At 40.4% G+C, this 21,044-nt stretch overlaps 1 protein-coding gene across 1 annotated transcript in view; it reads right to left on the reverse strand.

Moving 5' to 3' along the window:
- The window catches only part of LOC132166376 (phenylalanine--tRNA ligase beta subunit, cytoplasmic), a 62,150-nt gene extending 41,546 nt beyond the window's left edge, over positions 1–20,604 (reverse strand). Inside the window, exons 1-7 of the mRNA XM_059577179.2 lie at positions 20,408–20,604; positions 20,265–20,320; positions 20,062–20,162; positions 19,005–19,134; positions 18,780–18,895; positions 16,509–16,575; positions 8,867–8,908 (exon numbers count right to left, since the gene is read on the reverse strand). Of these exons, the coding sequence (XP_059433162.2) occupies positions 8,867–8,908; positions 16,509–16,575; positions 18,780–18,895; positions 19,005–19,134; positions 20,062–20,162; positions 20,265–20,320; positions 20,408–20,465 (570 nt within the window). The 5' untranslated portion in view covers positions 20,466–20,604. The remainder of the gene's footprint in view (positions 1–8,866; positions 8,909–16,508; positions 16,576–18,779; positions 18,896–19,004; positions 19,135–20,061; positions 20,163–20,264; positions 20,321–20,407) is intronic.
- Positions 20,605–21,044: the final 440 nt, after the last annotated feature.

Here is a 21,044-nt window from a genome sequence, read left to right on the forward strand (position 1 = left end):
AAACGCTACAGTCCAAAGATACAAGGTATGGAAGCAATAGGATAAAAGGCTGGTTGTCCATTCTAACTACCTATTATCCTTCTCATCTATGGACAAAAAAGGCTGGTTGTCCATTCTAGGCCGCCACGTGCTTTGTTCCGAGTATAAGCTTTGATAATACCTCACAATGTGATCTTTTACCTTAGCTGGATCATCAGATAGTACGCCATTAATACGAAGCACTTCCACACAATTGAACCTGCGATGAGAGTTAGCCATCTTGTGAAAGAAACGAGTATTGCGGTCCCCCTCCTTGAGCCACAAAGCTCTCGATTTTTGGCGCCAATGAATTTCTTCACACAGCAAGGTGTTCTCCAAATCTTTCACCATATCCGCCTTTCGAACCTTCTCCTCCTGGGCTAATCCTCTTACCTCTGCCAACTCATCCAACTCCTGAATACCTCCCAACAACTCCTTTTTCTTCCTCCCAATGTCCCCAAACACCTCCTCATTCGACTTTTTCAAATCCAATTTGAGAGATTTCAATTTCTTAGATAGCACAAAACTAGCTAAACCCTCAAACGAATAAGACCCCCACCAAGAACTAACCATATCAACAAAACCTTCAGCTTTAAGCCACATATTTTCAAATTTAAAGCACTTATTACCTCCACAAGGGGCACCATAGTCCAATAATAAAGGGAAGTGATCGGAAATCAAGCGCTAAAGTCTTCTTTGTGACACTGCAGGGTAGTGATCTTCCCAATCCAAGGAAATCAAGAATCAGTCAATTCTAGACCAGCTCTCATTTTCTTGATTATTAGACCACGTAAATTGACCCCCCATCATGGGCATGTCCACCAAGTTGTTCTCTGATATGACATCCGAGAAATCCATCATGCCAGTGGAATAGTAAGAAACACTGGAACGCTCACTAGGGAACCGAACGATATTAAAGTCCCCTCCAAGGCACCAAGGAACCTCCCACACATTCATCAAACTAGCCAACTCTTCCCAAAGGGCCCTTCTCTCCCCATCCTCATTTGGACCATACACCCCCCCAAAAGCCCACTCCCAGTTGTCCTCCACATTTCGAAAAGAGCATGCCAAGGAGAAATGCCCCACACACTCCTCCTTGCACTCCACCACCCTCCTATGCCACATCAATAACATCCCCCCCGACAAGCCATTCGACCCTTTAAACTTCCACCCCACATGTTGACCTCCCCAAAGACTATGAACCACCTCTCGGGAAATAACCTCCATCTTTGTCTCAATCAAACACACTACATCAACTTTCGACTCTTTCAAAAGACCCCTAATACGTAACCTTTTTTTGAGGGCATTCAACCCTCTCACATTCCATGCTACTATGTTAAGCTTCATGATCCACCAACATGCCCCTCTCACAATCCTTGAGCTTTAATCCTGTTGGGGCTGGAACATAGGCAGAGATGCCTCCCAAATCAAAATCACCCTGCAACCTACAGTTGGAGCTTAAATGAAATATCTTTTTTTTTTGGGGTTTGATAAGTAAAAATATGATATGTAATGATATTGACTTTGCGCATATCATACAATATGATAGATCATTTAATCTCCTTCTTTTTTCTTTTTTTTCTTTTTTTGATAAGTAAAGATGCATTAACGAGCGCAGAGGGGCACAACCCAAGTACACAAGAAGTATACAAGAGAGCGACTAAGTTGGAGAGAAAGAAGCAGAGAACATAAAAAGAAAATCAGGAAAATTAATCACTAGAGGTGCTAGCCAGCCTGCAGTCCAAGTAAAAAGCATGTACAAAAAGAAATGAACAAGGTTCTCAAGGTTTCTCGACAAATCCTCGAAGCATCTAGCGTTCCTTTCCTTCCATAAGCACCACATAAGACACAGGGGAGCCATCTTCCACACCACAGCACTTCGGGATTTACCACCTGACCACCAACTAGCAAACATCTCCTTGACGCTTCTAGGCATAACCCAACACATGTTGAAACGAGAGAAGATAACATCCTACAAAATGCGCACAACCCCACAGTGAAGAAAGAGATGATCCACAGACTCCCCTTTTGATCCACACATACAACATCGATTAATCACAACAATACCTCTCTTCTGAACATTATCCAAGGTAAGAGATTTCCCAAAGGCGGCCAACCAAGCAAAAAAGGCCTCTCGAAGGAACCTTGGTGCGCCAAATACTTTTCCAAGGGAAGTGGATGGACTCTTTAAGGACAAGCTTACTATAAAAGGAACAAACCTCAAACTTCCCTTTTCTAGATGGGATCCACCACATCCGGTCCTCCCCTTCCCCACGCAACGAGAGCGAATACAAGAGCGAGAAAAGGGCAGCTAAGGCCATCTCCTCCCAATCATGAATTCTACGAGTAAAGGTAACATTCCAATGAACCATACCATTTATGCCCTCCCTGATATCCACAATGGAAGCAGCCTTATTGCTAGCAATATTGAAAAGACCGGGAAAAGCATCCTTGAGGGACATCTCGCCGCACCAAAAATCCTCCCAAAATTTGACTTTCGCCCCCAAGCCAGGATCAAATCTAAAGTGACAGTGAAACGACCTCTAACCCCTATAAATGTGTTTCCATAACCCCACCCCATGCGAACCACGAGGAACTTTAGAGCGCCAACCGCCCCACAACACCCCATACTTTGCCACCAAAATTCTTCTCCACCAAGCTTCTTCTTCATTAGAAAATTTCCACAACCATTTCCCCAAAAGAGCTTGATTAAAAAGCCGCAAACTCCGAATCCCTAGACCTCCCTCAGAAATCGGAGTACAAACCTCATGCCAACTTACCAAGTGGATCTCAGGCTCGTCGTTGAGCCCACCCCATAACAAATCCCGTTGAATCTTCTCAAGCGATTCGCCACAGAGACAGGGATAGGAAAAAGAGACAGAAAGTATGTAGTAAGGTTGGATAAGGTGCTCTTAATGAGGGTGAGCCTAGCCCTCTTGGACAAATACGAACGTTTCCAAGGGGCCAACCTTCTAGCAATCTTCTCCAAGATGTCTTCCCATATAGCCAAACGCTTGAACGAAGCCCCTAGAGGAAGACCCAAATACTTCAAAGGCAAAGAGCTGGTACCACATCTCAGAATGCTAGCCAACTCGCCCGCCTCACACGTACCTCCGACAGGGACCAAAACAGATTTGACCCGATTTACTTTTAACCCAGAGACAGCCTCGAAACCAATAAGAAGGGCTTTAATAAATCTAATTTGGTCAGGAGCAGCCCTACAAAAAACCAGCGTATCATCAGCGAAGAGGAGGTGAGAAACGACAACCCGATCAAACTCTCTGGCACCCACATAAAAACCATTGATGAAACCCCTGTTTATAGAGACATTAATCATTTTGTTGAACGCCTCCATAACCATGATGAACAAAAAAGGCGAGAGGGGATCACCTTGTCTCATTCCACACGAACTCTCAAAGAAACCAAAAGAAGAACCATTGATCAAAACCGAGAACCGCACAGATGAGATACAATGCTCAATCCATAAGCACCATTTCTCAACAAAGCCGCACCTTCTTAACAAAGAGTAAAAACTTCCAGTTCATGTGGTCATAAGCCTTTTCCATATCCAACTTACACACGAGGTCGGGATCCCCAGATCTGATTCGGCTGTCTAGGCATTCATTGGCAATAAGAACCGAATCCAAAATATGTCTGCCTTTGACGAAAGCATTCTACGGATTGGAAATGACCCTATCCATAACTCTCCTCATTCTATTGGCTAAAACCTTAGCAATAATCTATAACGTCCCCCCCACAAGGCTGATTGGACGAAAGTCCTTCAGATCAGAAGCCCCGTGAGACTTGTAAATTAGGTGTAAATAATCATCCTTTTGCACCATCAATAATAAAATTGACCCAAAAGGAATAACATAAAAGCGCTCAATAAAAAGGATCCTATAGTCTTGTCTCCTTTCACATCACTGTCTTCATCGTAGTCCAAGCCCATCTTACAACTAAACTAGAGAAAGAACAAATTGCATGATGCATAGTTTGGGGTTGCCAACACGTGGACTTATGTTTTTGGATTCAAAAGGGGCCTCTGATGGGATTTTGATTATGTGGTAGGAGGGTGGTGGAGAAAATCGAAGAGTGCGTAGGGGAGTTTATTGTTGCTTGTTCTTTTAGAAATGTTGAAGATCAATTTCTTGGGCTTTTGTGGATGTCTATGGCTCTAAATTCTAATTCTGATTGTGATAGAAGGTATTTAAGGGATGAATTGACTAGCTTGCTTTGTTGCTGGGATTTTGCATGGTGCATTGAAGGAGATTTCAATGTCACTCATTTTCCTAGTGAGAGGTCGGGTGAAGCCCACTTTTGCCAACTATGGTGGAGTTCTCAGATTCCATTTTTTAGTATGGTCTCATGGATATCCCTCTTGTAGGGCGTTCTTTTACGTGACCAAACAATCAATATCCCCCCTCCTGGTCTAGAATTGATTGATTTCTCATCCCTGTTGATTGGGAAGCCCAGTTTCCTAAATTGTCTTGGAAGAGGCTACCAAGAATTTGCTTGGACCATTCTCCTATTCTTCTTTATTGAGGAGGCTTTCACGGAGGTAGAAAGTACTTATTTGAGAATATGTAGCTATAATATATGAGTTTTGTGGATAGGATGAAACAAAGGCGAACTTCTTGCTGCTTTCAAGGTTCCCAAGTTTTGTTTTGGTTTGCAAACTTAAGGCTTTGAAAGTTAATTTAAGAGTTTGGAATGAGGAGGTGTTTAACAATGTTGAGAGACAAAAAAAGCTTCTTTTGGAAATATTGTGAGTTCTCGATTGTCTAGAGAAAAGAGAGCATTATGTGCTGGGAATAAGTTAAGGAGAAAAATGTGAATGATATGGGGAAGGCTACTCTTTTGGAGGAGATGAGTTGAGAAATAAATTAAGGGTAATGAGGGCTACAAGAGGGTGACCATTGCACAAAGTTCTTCCATCGAGTGGCAAAAATGAATAGAAGAAATAGTTGAATCTCTTTTTTTTTTTTTTGATAAGTAAAAAAGATGTATTAAAAAGAAATAGTTGAATCTCTATCAGTTAATGGTACAATGTTGTCCAATCATTTTGAGATTGGAAAACACAACGCAGTTCTATAATGGTTTGTTTACCGAACAATTCCGTTGGCAACCTAAATTGGATAGCCTTTCTTTTTTGACTCCATTGATGAGAGGTATAGGCCATTTGGCTGGAGAGAGAGTTTGAGTAGGAAGAGGTCTCTGAGGTGATGAATGCTAATAGCAGCAAGAAGGCCCATGGCCCTAATGGTTTCACTATGGCGTTCTTCCAAACTTGTTAGGATGTTCTTAAAAGTAGATACTTTTTTTTTTGGATAAGTAAAAAGATGTATTAAAGAGCGCAGAGGAGCGCAACCCTAGTACACAGAGAGTATACAAGAGAGCGACTAAGAAGAAGACAAAGAAGAAGAGAACATAAAAAGAAAGTCAGGAAAGCTAATCACTAGGGGCACTAGCCAACCAGCAATCCAAGTGAAAAGAGTATACAATAAAAAGTGGACAAGGTCCTCTATGTTCCTATATGAGTTCTCGAAACATCTAGCATTTCTCTCACTCCAGATGCACCACATGAGGCAAAGAGGGACTATCTTCCACACAACAGCACTATGAGACTTGCCTCCCGCCCACCAAGAAGCATACAACTCCCTTACATAACCAGGCATCACCCAACACATTCCAAATCGAGAGAAAACGGCATTCCACAAAATACGCGCAACCCCACAATGTAGAAAGAGATGATCAACTGACTCCCCATCCGTTTCACACATGCAACAACGATTTACCACTACAATACCTCACTTCCGAACATTATCCAATGTTGAGTCTTCCCAAGCACGGCCGTCCAAGCAAAGAAAGCCACTCTTGAAGGAACCTTAGTGCGCCAAATACTTTTTCAAGGGAAAGGGATGAGATTTGTAGCAGCAAGGATCCTGAAATAGGATCTTACCTCAAATATGCCTTTCCAAGAAGATATCCACCACATCCTATCCTCCCCTACCCCACTCATCGAATGCGAATACAATAGCGTGTAGAAAGAGGCCAAGACCTCCACTTCCCAATCATGAACCCTGTGAATGAAGGCCACATTCCACTGCACAAAGCCATTTAGACACTCCCTGTTATTTGCAATAGACGCATCCTTATTGGTGGCAATAGTGAAGAGTCCAGGAAAGGCATCCTTGAGAGACATGTCACCGCACCAGATATCCTCCCAAAACCTGATGTTGGACCCAAGACCAGGGACAAATCTAAAGTGACCCCGGAAAGACCTCCACCCCCTGCAAACATGTTTCCATAACCCCACCCCATGCGGACCACTGGGAGCCCTAGAACGCCAACCGCCCCAAACTGCACCATACTTAGCAACCAAGATCTTCCTCCACCAAGCCTCTTTCTCATGAGCAAATCTCCACAACCATTTTCCCAACAAAGCTTTATTCATCACACGCAAATTCCGGATCCCTAAACCTCCCTCAGAGATCGGAGAGCAAATCCTGTTCCAGCTGACCAGATGGAACTTATACTCATCATTAATCCCACCCCATAAGAAATCACGTTGTATCTTCTCCATACGCTTCGCCACGGATGCAGGGATAGGAAACAGAGACAAAAAAATAAGTGGGAAGATTGGATAGGGTGCTTTTGATGAGAGTAATCCTCCCCCCCCCCTAGACAAATACAAGCGTTTCCACGGGGCCAGTCTTCTGGCATACTTCTCCAACATGTCCTCCCAACTTGCCTTGACCTTGAACGGGGCCCCCAACGGGAGACCCAAGTACTTCAAAGGTGTAGAAGCTGAACCACAACCCAAGATGCCTGCCAACATGCTCACATTAAAAGTTGATACTTTGAATGTTTTCCATGAGTTTCACGCCAGAGGAAAGTTTGAAAAATGTTTTAATGCTACTTTCATTCCTCTTATTCCAATGAAATCAAGGGTTGTAGATATTAAGTACTTTCATTCAATTGCCTAGTGGGTGGAATCTACACAATTGTTACCAAATTTCTAGCAATCATGTTTAAAATGGTTGCGGAGAAGATCACATCCAAGCCCCATAATGCTTTCATTAGAGGTAGGCAAATTCTAGATTTAGTTCTCATAACTAACGAATGCCTTAATAGTAGGATCAGATTTGGGGAGCAAGTATGTTTGCAAATTTTTGATAAGTAATAATGCATTAAGAGCGCAGAGGGGCGCAACCCTAGTACACAGGAAGTATACAAGAGAGCGACTAAGAAGGGGAGAAAGAAGAAGAGAACATAAAGAGAAAATCAGAAAAATCAATCACTAAAGGAGCAAGCCATCCTGCTGTCCATGTGAATAAAGTGTACAAAAAGAAATGAATAAGATCCTCTAGGTTCCTCGACAAATCCTCGAAGCATCTCGCATTCCTTTCCTTCCAAAGACACCATAGGAGACACAAGGGAGCCATCTTCCAAACCACAGCACTACTAGTTCTACCTCCCGCCCACCAACTGGCAAACATCTCCATGACGCTTCTAGGCATAACCCAACTCAAGTTAAAGCGAGAGAAGATGACCTCCCCCAACTCAAGTTTGCAAATTGGATATTGAAGAAGCTTATGACCATGTCAATTGAAAATTTTTGTTGTATGTTAAGGTGCGGCTTTGGGCAGAAATGGCGAAATCAGATCACATTATATTTCTTTGGTGCATTTTTCTGTTTTGGTGAATGACACTCTGACAAGATTTTTTAGCAGCTTTCGTGGCCTAAAATAGGGAGACCCTTTGCCTCCCTTACCATTTGTCATCGTTATGGAGGCTTTGAGTAAAAGGAGTGTTGCTACAGAGAACCAACGCTTTCTATTAGGCTTTTCTATGGAGACTAGGAATGCTGGTGCACTTAACATCTCCCCTCTATTGTTTGTTGACGACACATTGATATTCTGCGAGGCAAACTTTGATCATCGCTGCTACCTACATTGATTGTTCTTGTGTTTTGAAGTTGTCTCAAGTTTGATGAAAAAATATGGCTAAATTAGAAATGGTCCATTTTGGCAATGTCACAAATGTTGATGGTTTGGCTAGTATTTGGGCTACACAGTCTCTTCTTTGCCTATGAAGTATCTAGGTCCTTTGCTACGCTTCTTTTAAGGCCAAATATATTTGGGACACCATTATTGAGAAGATAGAGTGCTCTTTGGCTGGTTGGAAGAATATGTATTTGTCTAAGGGCAGGAGAATTACCTTGATAAAGAGCACCCTTCCACTTTTTAATGAATTTGATTACTTATCAACAAAAAAAAAAAAAAAAAAGGTGAACCATAACCACGTAACATGAAGAATTAGATTGCTAAATGTTAAAGACTAAATCTTATTGGCTAGAAACAAGGCAGGGAAGAATGAGAAGGGGGTGCGAAGGTAACCAGAAATAAGAGAGCAGAAGAGGGGTAAAAAAGGGCACCCATTTGAGGCATAAATTGTCTGCCTCTAGAAGCTGTCAGCCACATGATTCGACACCTTTAATATGGCTATCATATCAAATGAAAGGATAGCTTAGACATCAAGTACAATACATCAATGGGAACAAGATTGGTTTTAAACTTTGAATAACAAAAGGGAACCTTTTCCTTGTTACATAAATCGAACTTTCATTTATTTCGGAAAAAATCATCCCTTCTTCAACAGTGTCTTGAAGGTAGGCCCTCCAAGCATCTGAAATACTTTTAATCATAAGCCTAAGTGGTCATTTTGTCTCTCCAGTATATAATATAGTTTCTCATGACTTTATCAGGTTACACTTATAATGACAAAGTAACAATAGTTTTGCACTAAGGATTTAGTAAGGAATTGAATTAAAAATATAAAAATATACCTGCTTCAGTGGCACAAAATTTATATTTGAAGGTGGCAATGCCTGAAAATAAAGAGATAATTGTGAGTTCTTTTTTTCCTTTTTTTTCTGAAAAGAGATAATTGTTTTGATAAGTAATAATGCATTAAAGAGCGCAGATGGAAAAAAAAAAAAAAAAAAAAGAAAAGAGATAATTGTAAGTTACTTAAGCAATAATGTGCCTTACTTCATTTCATACAACCAGAGAAAGAGAGAGAGAGAGAGAGCTTAACAAAGGAGACATGCTTGTATGCTCAAAAACTAAAAGTTAACTCTCAATAACCAATCAATGAAAAGAGAAGGAAAAAAACATCTCCAAGACTTGGAAAAACAATATAAAAGCCACGTTTTACTAACATAGGATAGGACACACCAAAACTATGATCAATACATTAATTCAAACAAAAAATTTCTTAAATCAAAACTAAAGTTCAGGGCACTCATAATACTTCATACAGGAAGTAGATGGTTTTATGTCTGCTTCACGTGCAGCTTTTAAGTATTGGAGGGCCAAAGGGGTGGTGGGTCCACAAAAACTCCTTAAACTTAGGTTGTACCTTCCCCCTTTACGTTTGTAATTGAAATGAGTCACCAGAATATTAAAAGTTCAAGATTGATTTATTTAATTTTGTTTCGAGTATGAGCCAAGCTCCAATTCCTCAACTAGTTACATTACATGTTCAAGCTTAGTTTATTTATTTTTCGAACAAGCTTTAACTTCTTCACAATATGCTAAAAAAATATTTTTTTTCTCATATAAAATAAATACCATCACTTAAAAGTTTTATTCCTCTTCATAAATCTATGTTAATTATTAGTTACTTAACTGTTGTTAAGCTTATATTGTTCAAATTAATTAGATAAGCTAATTTTTATTTATAAACTTAGAATAATTTTATTCACCAACCTTGAATTTACAACAAATCATACATATTTTTTTATCACAAAATAGATAATCTATATAATATCTTTCTTTATAAGTAATAATCTATATAATATCTTTTTTTTGATAAATAATAATCTATATAATATCTTAATCTCAAGTCAATGTAGATAAATTTGATAGTATACATTTGTACATTCATACACAGATAAATAGACATTTACTACGTACATACATATATACATATATATACATCTACTACTACGAGCATGAGCTTGGTGAATATATATACAGATATAACTTTAATCCTTATATATATATATATGTCAAGCTCATGTTCATAAGGATTAAAGTTATATCTACTGCATTAAGAAAAAGATTTCATCTTATCTTTTAAAGTACTTTGGTGTTCTCATTACATAGTTAAAAAACAACACTATAAATTTTTTTTTTTTTTGATAAGTAATGATGATATAAAAAGAGCGCAGAGGGGCGCAACCCATATACACGGGAAGTATAACAGATGGCGCCTAAGAAGGAGAAAAATGAAAAAGAAACTCAGAGAAACTAATCACTAAAGGAGCTAACCAAGCGGCCGTCCAAGAGTAAAGAGTAAAGAAGAAAAAATGAGTCAATTCCTCTAAGGTCCTAGTGGAATTTTCAAAACATCTAGCATTTCTTTCATTCCAAATACACCACATAAGACACAAAGGGATCATCTTCCACACAACCGCGCTTCGAGATCGTCCTCCCGACCACCAACTAGCAAACAAGTCCCTCACCCGGCACGGCATGACCCAATGCAACCCAAACCGCTGAAAAATCATGTGCCAAAGAGCACTTGCGAGCTCACAGTGGAGAAGAAGATGATCAACTGACTCTCCGTTTTTTTGCACATACAACACCACTCCACTACCACTATGTTCCTCTTGCGCAGCGTGTCATGAGTCAAAATTTTTCCGAGGGCCGCAGTCCACCCAAAAAAAGCCACCCGCTGAGGCACCTTAGTATGCCAGATGCTCTTCCAAGGAAACTCCTCTTGATTAGAGATGGACAGAGCCTTATAGAACGATTTAACCTCAAACTTGCCCTTCCTAGACGAAGCCCAGCAAATACGATCTACACTGCCAAGAGAAACCTTGCAAGAATACAACCAATCAAAGAAAGGAGAAACCAACTCCAACTCCCAATCTTGGACCGATCGAACGAAAATGACATTCCACTCAATAATCCCATTCCTCCCAATAAAATTATCCTTCACCCAAGCATCTTTGTGTCTGGCGATACTGAATAAGGACGGGAAAGCTTGCTTCAAAGAATTGTCCCCACACCAAATATCATGCCAAAAACGTACTTTCGAACCCTCCCCCACCTCAAACCGAATACCTTTAGCAAAGGAATTCCACCCTTTACGAATATGCTTCCATAGACCCACACCATGAGAGCCCGAAACATCCTTCGTGCACCACCCACCTTCTTGGTCTTCATACTTAGCCTTGATCACCTTGAACCAAAGAGCCCCATTTTCATTTGCATATCTCCAAAGCCATTTCCCCAAAAGAGCTTGGTTAAACTGGTGCAACTTCCGAATGCCAAGACCACCATATCGTAGAGGGCTGCAGACTTGGTTCCAACTTACAAGATGCATCTTGGGCTCATCCCCTAATCCTCCCCATAAGAAATCTCTTTGGACTTTCTCCATCCTTTTAGCTACACTTACAGGAATCGGAAACAGAGACAAAAAGTAAGTCGGAAGATTGGCCAAAGTGCTCTTAATGAGGGTTAAGCGACCTCCTTTAGAAAGATACATTCTCTTCCAACCTGCCATCTGACGCTCCATCTTTTCGATCACTTCATTCCACATAGCCGTATCCTTGTACGAAGCCCCAAGAGGGAGACCCAAATACTTCATAGGCAAATCGGCAACACTACACCCAAGGATGTTAGCTAAAACCCCAATGTTCTCCACCTCACCAATGGCCACAATCTTTGACTTTCCCAGATTCACTCTCAAGCCAGAAACAGCTTCAAAACATAAGAGAATGAGACGAATATACCGGATTTGCTCGATAGAATCTTCGCAAAAAATCAAAGTATCATCCGCAAATAAGGAGTGGGAGACCATCAACTCCGACAAGACCCTATTTCCCACCGAGAAACCCGTCAAAAAGCCTTGGTCAACCGTCGCATTCACCATCTTACTCAAGGCCTCCATAACAAGCACAAACAATAACGGTGAGAGAGGATCCCCTTGTCGGAGTCCCCTTGAACTGTTAAAGAACCCTTCCGGAGAACCATTCACAAGAATGGAGAATCTTACCGTCTTAATACACACCTCTATCCAAGCCCTCCACCTCTCGCCAAATCCACACCTATGCAGCAAATACAATACAAAGTCCCAATTAACATGGTCATAGGCCTTTTCCAAGTCCAGTTTACAAAGAACACCTGGCACCCCTGATTTCATGCGACTATCCACACATTCATTTGCAATAAGAACGGAATCTAGGATTTGCCGACCCCCAATAAAAGCATTTTGAGAGTAGGAGATGACCTTACCCAAAACAGTTCTCATCCTATTGGCAAGAACCTTAGACACAATTTTGTACACCCCTCCCACCAGGCTAATGGGCCGAAAGTCCTTCATCTCCACCGCATCCGCCTTCTTCGGAATCAAGGAAATGAAAGTTGCATTCAAGCTCTTCACCAATTGACGTCTACGATAGAACTCTGCAAACACTGCCATAACGTCTTGTTTAATAACACCCCAACAAGCTTGAAAAAAAGCCATGGAAAAGCCATCTGGACCCGGAGCCTTATCACCATCCATGCCTTTTACCACCTCCCAAACCTCATTTTCCTCGAAATCTCTTTCTATCCACCTGTTATCCTCCTCATCAATGGACAAAAACGGCTGGTTATCCATTCTAGGGCGCCAAGTGCTTTGTTCCGAATAAAGGCTTTGGTAATACTGCACTATGTGATCTTTTACCTCAACTGGATCACCTGATAAAATGCCATTAATACTAAGCACTTCCACACGATTGTGCCTTCTATGAGAATTAGCCATCTTGTGGAAAAAACGAGTATTCCGATCCCCCTCCTTGAGCCACAAAGCTCTCGATTTTTGGCGCCAATGAATTTCTTCACATAACAATGTATTCTCCAAGTCTTTCAATTTGTCCACCTTCCGGATTTTCTCCTCATGATCTAAACCTCTCGATTCTGCCAACTCATCCAACTCCTGGATACCTCCCAAAAACTCCTTTTTTTTCCTCCCAATATCCCCAAAGACCTCCTCATTCCACTTTTTCAAGTCCACTTTAAGGGATTTTAGTTTACTAGCCAGCACAAAACTAGGCAAACCCTCAACCGAATACGACCCCCACCAAGAAGCAACCTTATCAACAAAACCCTCTGCCTTAAGCCACATATTTTCAAATTTAAAACCCTTCTTACCTCCCCAAGGAGTCCCACAGTCCAGCAATAAAGGAAAGTGATCCGAGAGTAGGCGTTGAGGTCTCTTTTGAGAAGCTGCTGGGTAATGATCTTCCCAATCCGAGGAAAGCAAGAATCGGTCAATCCTCGACCAACTCTCATTTTCTTGATTATTGGACCACGTAAATTGACCCCCCAACATCGGAATATCCACCAAATTATTCTCTGAAATGAAGTCCGAGAAATCCATCATGCCCGAGGAATAATAGGAATCAATGGAGCGCTCACTAGGAAAACGTACAATGTTAAAATCCCCGCCCAAACACCAAGGGACCTCCCACACCCTCATCAAACCAGCCAACTCTTCCCAAAGAGCCCTTCTCTCCAAGTCCTCATTCGGCCCATATACTCCCCCAAACGCCCAAACCCATCTATCCTCTACATTTTGAAAAGAGCACGCCAAAGTGTAATGTCCCACACACTCCTCCTTACACTCCACTACCCTCCTATCCCACATCAATAGCATCCCCCCCGACGCACCATTAGAACCTTTATGCTTCCACCCCACGTGCTGACCTCCCCAAAGACTATGAATCACCTCTCTGGAGATAGTCTCCATCTTCGTCTCAATCAAACACACTATATCTACTTTCCATTCCTTCAAAAGACCCCCTAATGCGCAACCTTTTTTTGAGGGCATTCAACCCTCTCACATTCCAAACTACTATATTAAGCTTCATGATCTACCATAACTGCCCCATCACCTTCCTCAATCTCATGAAGTCCTTTGAATGTAGGAACACAGGCAGAAACACCTCCCAAGTCCGAGTCGTGCTGCCTTCTAGAATCTTCAATAGCTTTGAATAAAGCCTCCAAGTCCTCCTTTTTCCCCTCATCAGAAACACCAATTTTTGGGCAAAATTTGATGCAATTTCCAACTACCCAGTTGGATGAAATTGTGTCTGATCCTAAATCCTCCAAGCCTGCTGTTTCAGCAATTTTGTCCCCATCCATACCTGAATCAGACACAAAAAGCTCCAATACCGTTGTTCGATCCAGCCTTTCCTGCCCAAATTGAATCGATGGACCCAAACTCAAATCCTCCCCCCGACGAGCCTGCTGAGCCCATTCTCCCACGGCGAGAGGGTTTGTGCCGGCGAAACCAGCCTTCCGGCAAGAGGGACTCCCCTTCAGAAGCTGACGAGTGGCCCAAATCGAGCCCTCCCCAGTCTCGCCGGTCTCCATAGGCCTCACCGGCGCCTTCTGTTGTTCCTCCTCCGACAGGAGCGTCTCCGGCACCCTCTGGGACTGTTCCGGCGACGGTCCTAGGAGCCCCATAAGCTGCCCAGACGACGAGGTTGCGGCTTCTATCGAACCCACCCAATTCTCGTCCCCTCTCTGCGGCCCATTCTTTCTCCTCCTATAAGTCAACAAGGTTGTCTCTTTATCGGTAGGCTGGGTCTTCTTCACCGGACTACCGGGCTCCAAGTTTCTGGTTCTCTCTTCGGCCAGGATAATACCAGTAGCCCACGCAGACGTGCCGCTTAACTCCCTGGGAGTCCTTCCTGACGCTGACCCATTCCCCCCTCCTCCTGATAAAACTCTAACGGCCAAATTCGCCGGAGGAGCCATGGGAGGATGCGAGTCTTTCGGATTTTCCTTAAGGGCCTCCGAGGAGGCCACAACACTCAGACCAGCTTTAAATGGGCTATAGCCTGAGCCCACGACTCCTTTGGGCTTAAAAACCATTTTCTTCTTGACCTTTAATCTGTTTGTTCCTCCCGGTCCAACTTTCTTCTTCCCCTTCACTTCTGTCTTCCCCAGTCCATCTAATTTCATATTATCTGGCCCAAGCCCATTGAACTCCATCTGTTTAACCACCTTATCGATCCTGGTCATCCCCACGTCACATTCCCTCTTCAGACGTTTCAGCAGTTCTTTCACGTTGAGGAGCTCGATGCCTACCTGCCCAGCATGGTACCCCATCCCCTCCCATCCCTTCGTACGCTCAGAAGCTGACAACGACACCATCTGTTCCGCCGGCCTTGCTGTACCTCTCGCCGGAGCTGAAGATGAGACCTCCACGCAACCTTCATCCTTCGTAACAGACAGTCCCTTCTCTCCCGGATTTTGCACAGACTTGGCCGGCCAGAAAAACTTCGTCGGATCCCCCCCAGAAACTCCCTGAGCCTTCGCCGAAACTTGGACCTTCTTCAGACATACTGAATTCTTGCCATAGTCCTGTGCCTTCTGTTCCATAGGTCCTCGCCGACTTTGAACATGGCCGTATTTGTCTCCTTCCTGGGATTCCTTCGTCTGCAATCTCACTATTTCCGCATAGCTTCTCTGGTTCTTAACCTCGTTATCTCCCTTTTCTCCCCTTAGCTCCCTATGCTCACTGACCACTAGCTTTTCCCAGAGAACTGACTTGGCCACTTTCATTTCCTTGATGAAACAATTCCATCCAAACCCACGACGTCCTTCAGGGATGATGATCGAGCCACACCTCCTTCCATCAAATTCCTCCACTATCAAGAAGCATCCATGCCTATTTGAACATTTTTGAGCAATTATTCTAGGATATCCAGCTCTGGATTGATCCCAAAAAACTTCAGAGTTGTCCACTGCCACCAAATCATCCACTATACGCACCAACCAAGCTAGTTCATCTTTTCTCAGGAAAATGGACCTTTTGAACCTTTTGCTCCTCTCAAAAATCCTCACCCCTGATGCTCCTACCTTGATCAACACCTCAAACTCCTTGGACTCCACCGTCCACCTCCTCGGCCCAGCCATAACACAGCCAACAACTAACGCCAACCAGCACCCACGCACCCCCACGCGCCAACACAGCTCTCAGCTCTACCTCTGAAATCTCAACTCTCAGCTCTGTGAACTCTTACAACACTCCTCATAGGTAATTTTTTTTTTTTTTTTATATATATATATAAAATTAATAAAAATGAAATTATACGAACTTCTACGAATTCAATTGCAAATTGGATTGAATTTGCACAAGCTGAGCTCGTTTAACAAACAAGTCCAAATTTTTCTTTAAGCTCATTAAACAAACTGAACTTGAGTCAATTTTATAGGAGTCGAATTCAAGTTGTTCATGAACAAGTCGGTTTGTTTACAGTCCTATCCATCTTCCTTACAAAATATAAGAACTTTAAATGAAATAACCAACTGCCCCCATACATTCAGTACAGTCTCTCTCTTAGTCCAATACCACATGATCCAAAACCCCAAGAAAATATAAAACACAATATGATAAGAAAAATGAGTACTAACAAAACCCACCTCATATGTGAAAGGGCGATGTAATGTATCCAAGTCATGAGTCCCAATAGCAACTAGGGTTCTTCGCCTAAAACAAATATTGAATGTAAACTTGAGAGCTGATAAATTACATAAAATCCTTAGAGAACCTTCCAATTCACAACTTAGATGATAAACAGTACGTAAAAAAGTAAACATAAAACCAAGACGAAGAAATCAACATGTTTTAGCATAAGGTTGCAAAACTGCACCTCCTTATTTATCATATTTCTAAATATATGTAACAAATAGTATGATATTACATGGAACAAGCACAAGAAGATACATGTGGATAATTTCGTGTATTTGAAAAAATGATCCATAGAAACAGACCCCATTTTTGTTACGAATGACAAATGAAATAACTTAACTATGCAGCAACAGGAAACCAATACGATTTATACCAACAGAACAAACTTTTAGCATTTTAACGACTGAAAAATTGTCATCCTATGAAAGTTCACTATGGACGTACTTATTTTGATTTGGACACAAAATAGTGTGAACTCAGCCAGATCATAGCAGGCAAAACTATCGAGTATTCAAATTTTTATTTCAGCTCATAATAACAACACTAACAGGATGGTATGACTTAGCCTCAGAATCAAGTGATGAAGGAATATTGTTAATATTTGTCAGGTAAAATTCTAACAGAAATTTAAAAAGACAAACGCAATTCAGCTGTGATAGCATCACATGGATAACATATATTTAAGCAAAAAACTCTTCATATAAGACAATTATTCAACCCATCCTGACCTCTCATCAAAATGGTCACTCAAGCACATTTTGATTTTGTAACTAAAAGTGGTTCAAACCGATAGACCAGGTGATTTGCTATCTACTAAAATGCTGAATTCAGTATGACTTGACTCAAACCACAATCACTACAATGGAAGATGCTTTCATGAAACACTTTCAGCCTCAAAGAATACACACCAAAGAATTCCCAAGTTTTTGAAACTAGCACAACATTGTTAAGCCAAAAGCCTATCAACTGCAAACTCTGCAAATGCCCAAACCAAAAATTTATATTCATAGAATGACACTTTAAAGCCTGTTCAAATCAACTAGATGCGCATGATTATCCAAGTAGTCACCTATTACATAAATTCAAAGTAAGATGTTAGTCTTTAGCAACAATAGCATCCATCACCTGCTGCTTTCTTTTTTTTTTCTTCTTTTTTTTTGCAAATTTTAGCAAACCGTCCAAAAACAAAAACACAAATGTTTGGCCAGTTTTATTTGCAGAACCCTGTCTCCATAGCATGTAACATCAAGCAAGAAGCAAATCCAAACATTTCCCTCAAATCATAACAATTCATCTCTCTCTCCAAGCTAATTTCTTTCTCTGTTCCCTCAATCTGAAAAAACAACTTTTTAAGATACTAAGCCTCTCTTCGATATGTTAAATCTTTCCATGAAATATTTCACTGTCCTTATCAATCAAAAAAAAAAATTATTTCGCCCCAGACCTCTAAAACTAACCTGTCCCTCCTACCATATCTGCACACAAACATGAATGATATAGATCTCCAAACCCTCACATTTAATTCCACGAGGATTAGGGTTTCAGTCAAAAAAAGGTCCTAAGAAGGAGATATGGGTAGGATTCAAGCCTTTAGCATCTTTTTCATAAGGTGGCCCCAAACTTTAAGTCAATCTGAAGGATTTGAGGCAATGAATAACTCTCATTCCAATAATTCCTCACAATTACGCAGTCTAGTCAAATGGTTTAGTCAATCTATGTTTAAAACTAATAGATGAAATCACCACAATAAGGGCGGACCACCGTACTTCTATCAGTATGCCACAATATCCCAATCTCAATTAAAACCTAACAAGATATATTGTGTTTTTCTTTTAATTCCATTTTCTTATAACTGGACAATAAATAGGCTCTATTTTATGATGATCAAGGTCTACTATGGCTAATCATACTGTAGGGCTGGCATGTTACTACAGAGTATGGAAGCAAAAAAAAAAAAGTCTTTCAAATTTTAGGTCAAAATCAAGACTAAAAAATAGAACCACTTAAGATTTTCCACAAATAAACCGCACATACACCATACAAATCAATCCTTCCCTTTCTAGAATTAGTGGACAAATACAATCAAGAGTCCACCAAAATTCTTCAACTTTTAATGGTTCAGAAACATTTCAATTCACAGTTGTACAATCAGATAGACATGGCAGACACTGAGTATGCCAAGTTAATAATGATGAATGAAGCAGTGAGTCAGAATTCATTACCGACAAATGTTCTGATGGAGCTTATCTTGGAGATCAATAAAGCTGTTATAACTTCCTTCATCAAATGTTATACCCCTCAAAACAGCACAAACAACATAGGGACGAATTGAAGACGTCTGCAAGGGAAAAAAAAAAAACTTAAGAGTTCATACACCATAAAATCAATGTGGCAATCAAAAGAAAATAAAGACCTATAAGGAGCTTGTGAATTTCTGATATAACAACCTCTGGTTTCACATGCATTTTAATCATTGATTCTCTGCTAATGTTAGCCACTTTATATGTCGGTATCTCCTGCTTCCCATTGAAGACTCGAAGAGCTTGAGCAATCCCTTCGAGGCAAAGCAAATCATATCTGTGTGTATCAAAGAGTTAAATGATTGTAATCACTCTTGTGTTTTTCAATTATTATCATAAAATAAAAATCTTGCAAGCAACTTATCAACAATTACGTAGAAGTTACTCTCAATTGAATAGGTCTTTCTAGATTTTGCGGTAACCCAATTGAGTTCACTCAAAAAAGAAATAACCAATAAGAAGATGAAATATTGTGAAACTAATTCATTTGAGAAACTTCAAATTTTAAGCAAATCCCTGATATAAAGGGGCAAAAAAAAAATGTGAGAAGCAAAAACAATATCAAAATTTTAGAGACAAGTGTTTTAAGAAAAACCCACAGATATGTATAAACAGAAAAGGAAATTAACTAACTCAGTCGAGACACTCATATTTTTATCATACCCCACATAAATAATACAAATAAAATATGGCAGATAAGAAGCAAAATAACACATCCAATGGAAAAATTCAAATTTTAGGCAGAACCGAGATATGAAGAAACAAAAATTATAGTAACTAAAAAGAAAAACTAACCCAAATTAAGTAAACCCAGGGAAAAAAATTGAGGAAATAAAAGAAGAAGGTGTAGCATTAACTTGTGAATCAAATTAAAATCAATTCAAATTACAAGCAAAACCACATGTAAAAATAAATAAATAAAAAAGTTGTTGCACCTAAGCGGAAAAACCAATCCAATTAATTAAGTAAACCTAAAAATGTGAGCTTTTTAGACCCAAGTTCAGCAAAATTATACGTTTGAGTTATTCCAATTGGAATTTTTCAAATTTAATATTCTACTAAACTTATACCTACTAAATAGTAAAGAAAAAATGTATCTAAGTTTCGCCCATGTTCCAAAAACCTTAATATTTAAAGAAAAAAAAAAGAAATTCTTCGATTTCATAAATAAATTCTTCATTTTGTGCATTAAATAGTAAAATACCTATTGGCAGGGACTTCAATTTTGTAGATAACTTCTTCATCTTCGTCAGCTGCTTCTTCTTCCAAATGCTTTTCCTTTCTAATAATCGCTTTCTCAGTAGTCTGAAACAGTCAAAAAGATATATATATTATTTCACATTTCAAAATTAATAACAAAAACAGGAAGAAGAAAAAAAAAGGAGGCAAAGCGTGTGAAACGCTTACCACGTCGTCGAGCTCGATTCCAAACCTGAAGCAAAGGTCCTCGAACTCTTCCTGCGCTGTGAGAATCAACAAAAACAAAACAATGTGATATCAGAAAACAAAGATTGTGCGTAGGCACGGTTGAGTAAGGCTTGAGAGCTCACTGTAGGTTTTGCCTAGGGCTGCAAACAGACGATCCCTTCCCACGCTGACAGTAGGCATGGTTTACTAAAGGGAAAAAGGTCTGCAACTAACAATGAAATGGAAAACGAAGATTGCCTGGAAAAAACCCTAGGGGAAGGGGCTCGGGCTTTGTCTCCTTCGACTACTCAAAATTGTAAAATCTCGTCGTACCAAAAAACTCGGCTCTTCATTTAACTACAATTGTCTATAAAATGCCAGCTTTTATATAACCTAGGCATTAAATTTTAATTTTAAGCTGATTTTCTTTTTACCAAAATTTAAATGATTTTATTGACTATTAGATTTAAAATAAAGGGCCACAATTTTATAACATGAGAATCTCAAATTTTAAGTAATTGGAGAGAATCTCAATCTTTGTATGCACGAATTGGACAAGGAACCTCGGGCTATGGGCCGATATAGCGGGAATCAGATTCTCTCCATTTCAAGGAGCTGGTTCACAATTAGGATGTCTTAAAAATATTCTTAGGCCTAAAAAGGGCCACGTAATCAGCAACTAGTTAACGAAAAAAAAAAAATTAGCTTTAACGGAGTTTAAGCAAAGCCAAGAAAAAGTCGCACAGGTAGCGACGACGAAGGGAGGAGGAAAAGAAAATG

This window comes from Corylus avellana, chromosome 11 (assembly GCF_965113065.1).
Source record: "Corylus avellana chromosome 11, dhCorAvel1.hap1.2, whole genome shotgun sequence".
Taxonomy (NCBI): Eukaryota; Viridiplantae; Streptophyta; class Magnoliopsida; order Fagales; family Betulaceae; genus Corylus; species Corylus avellana.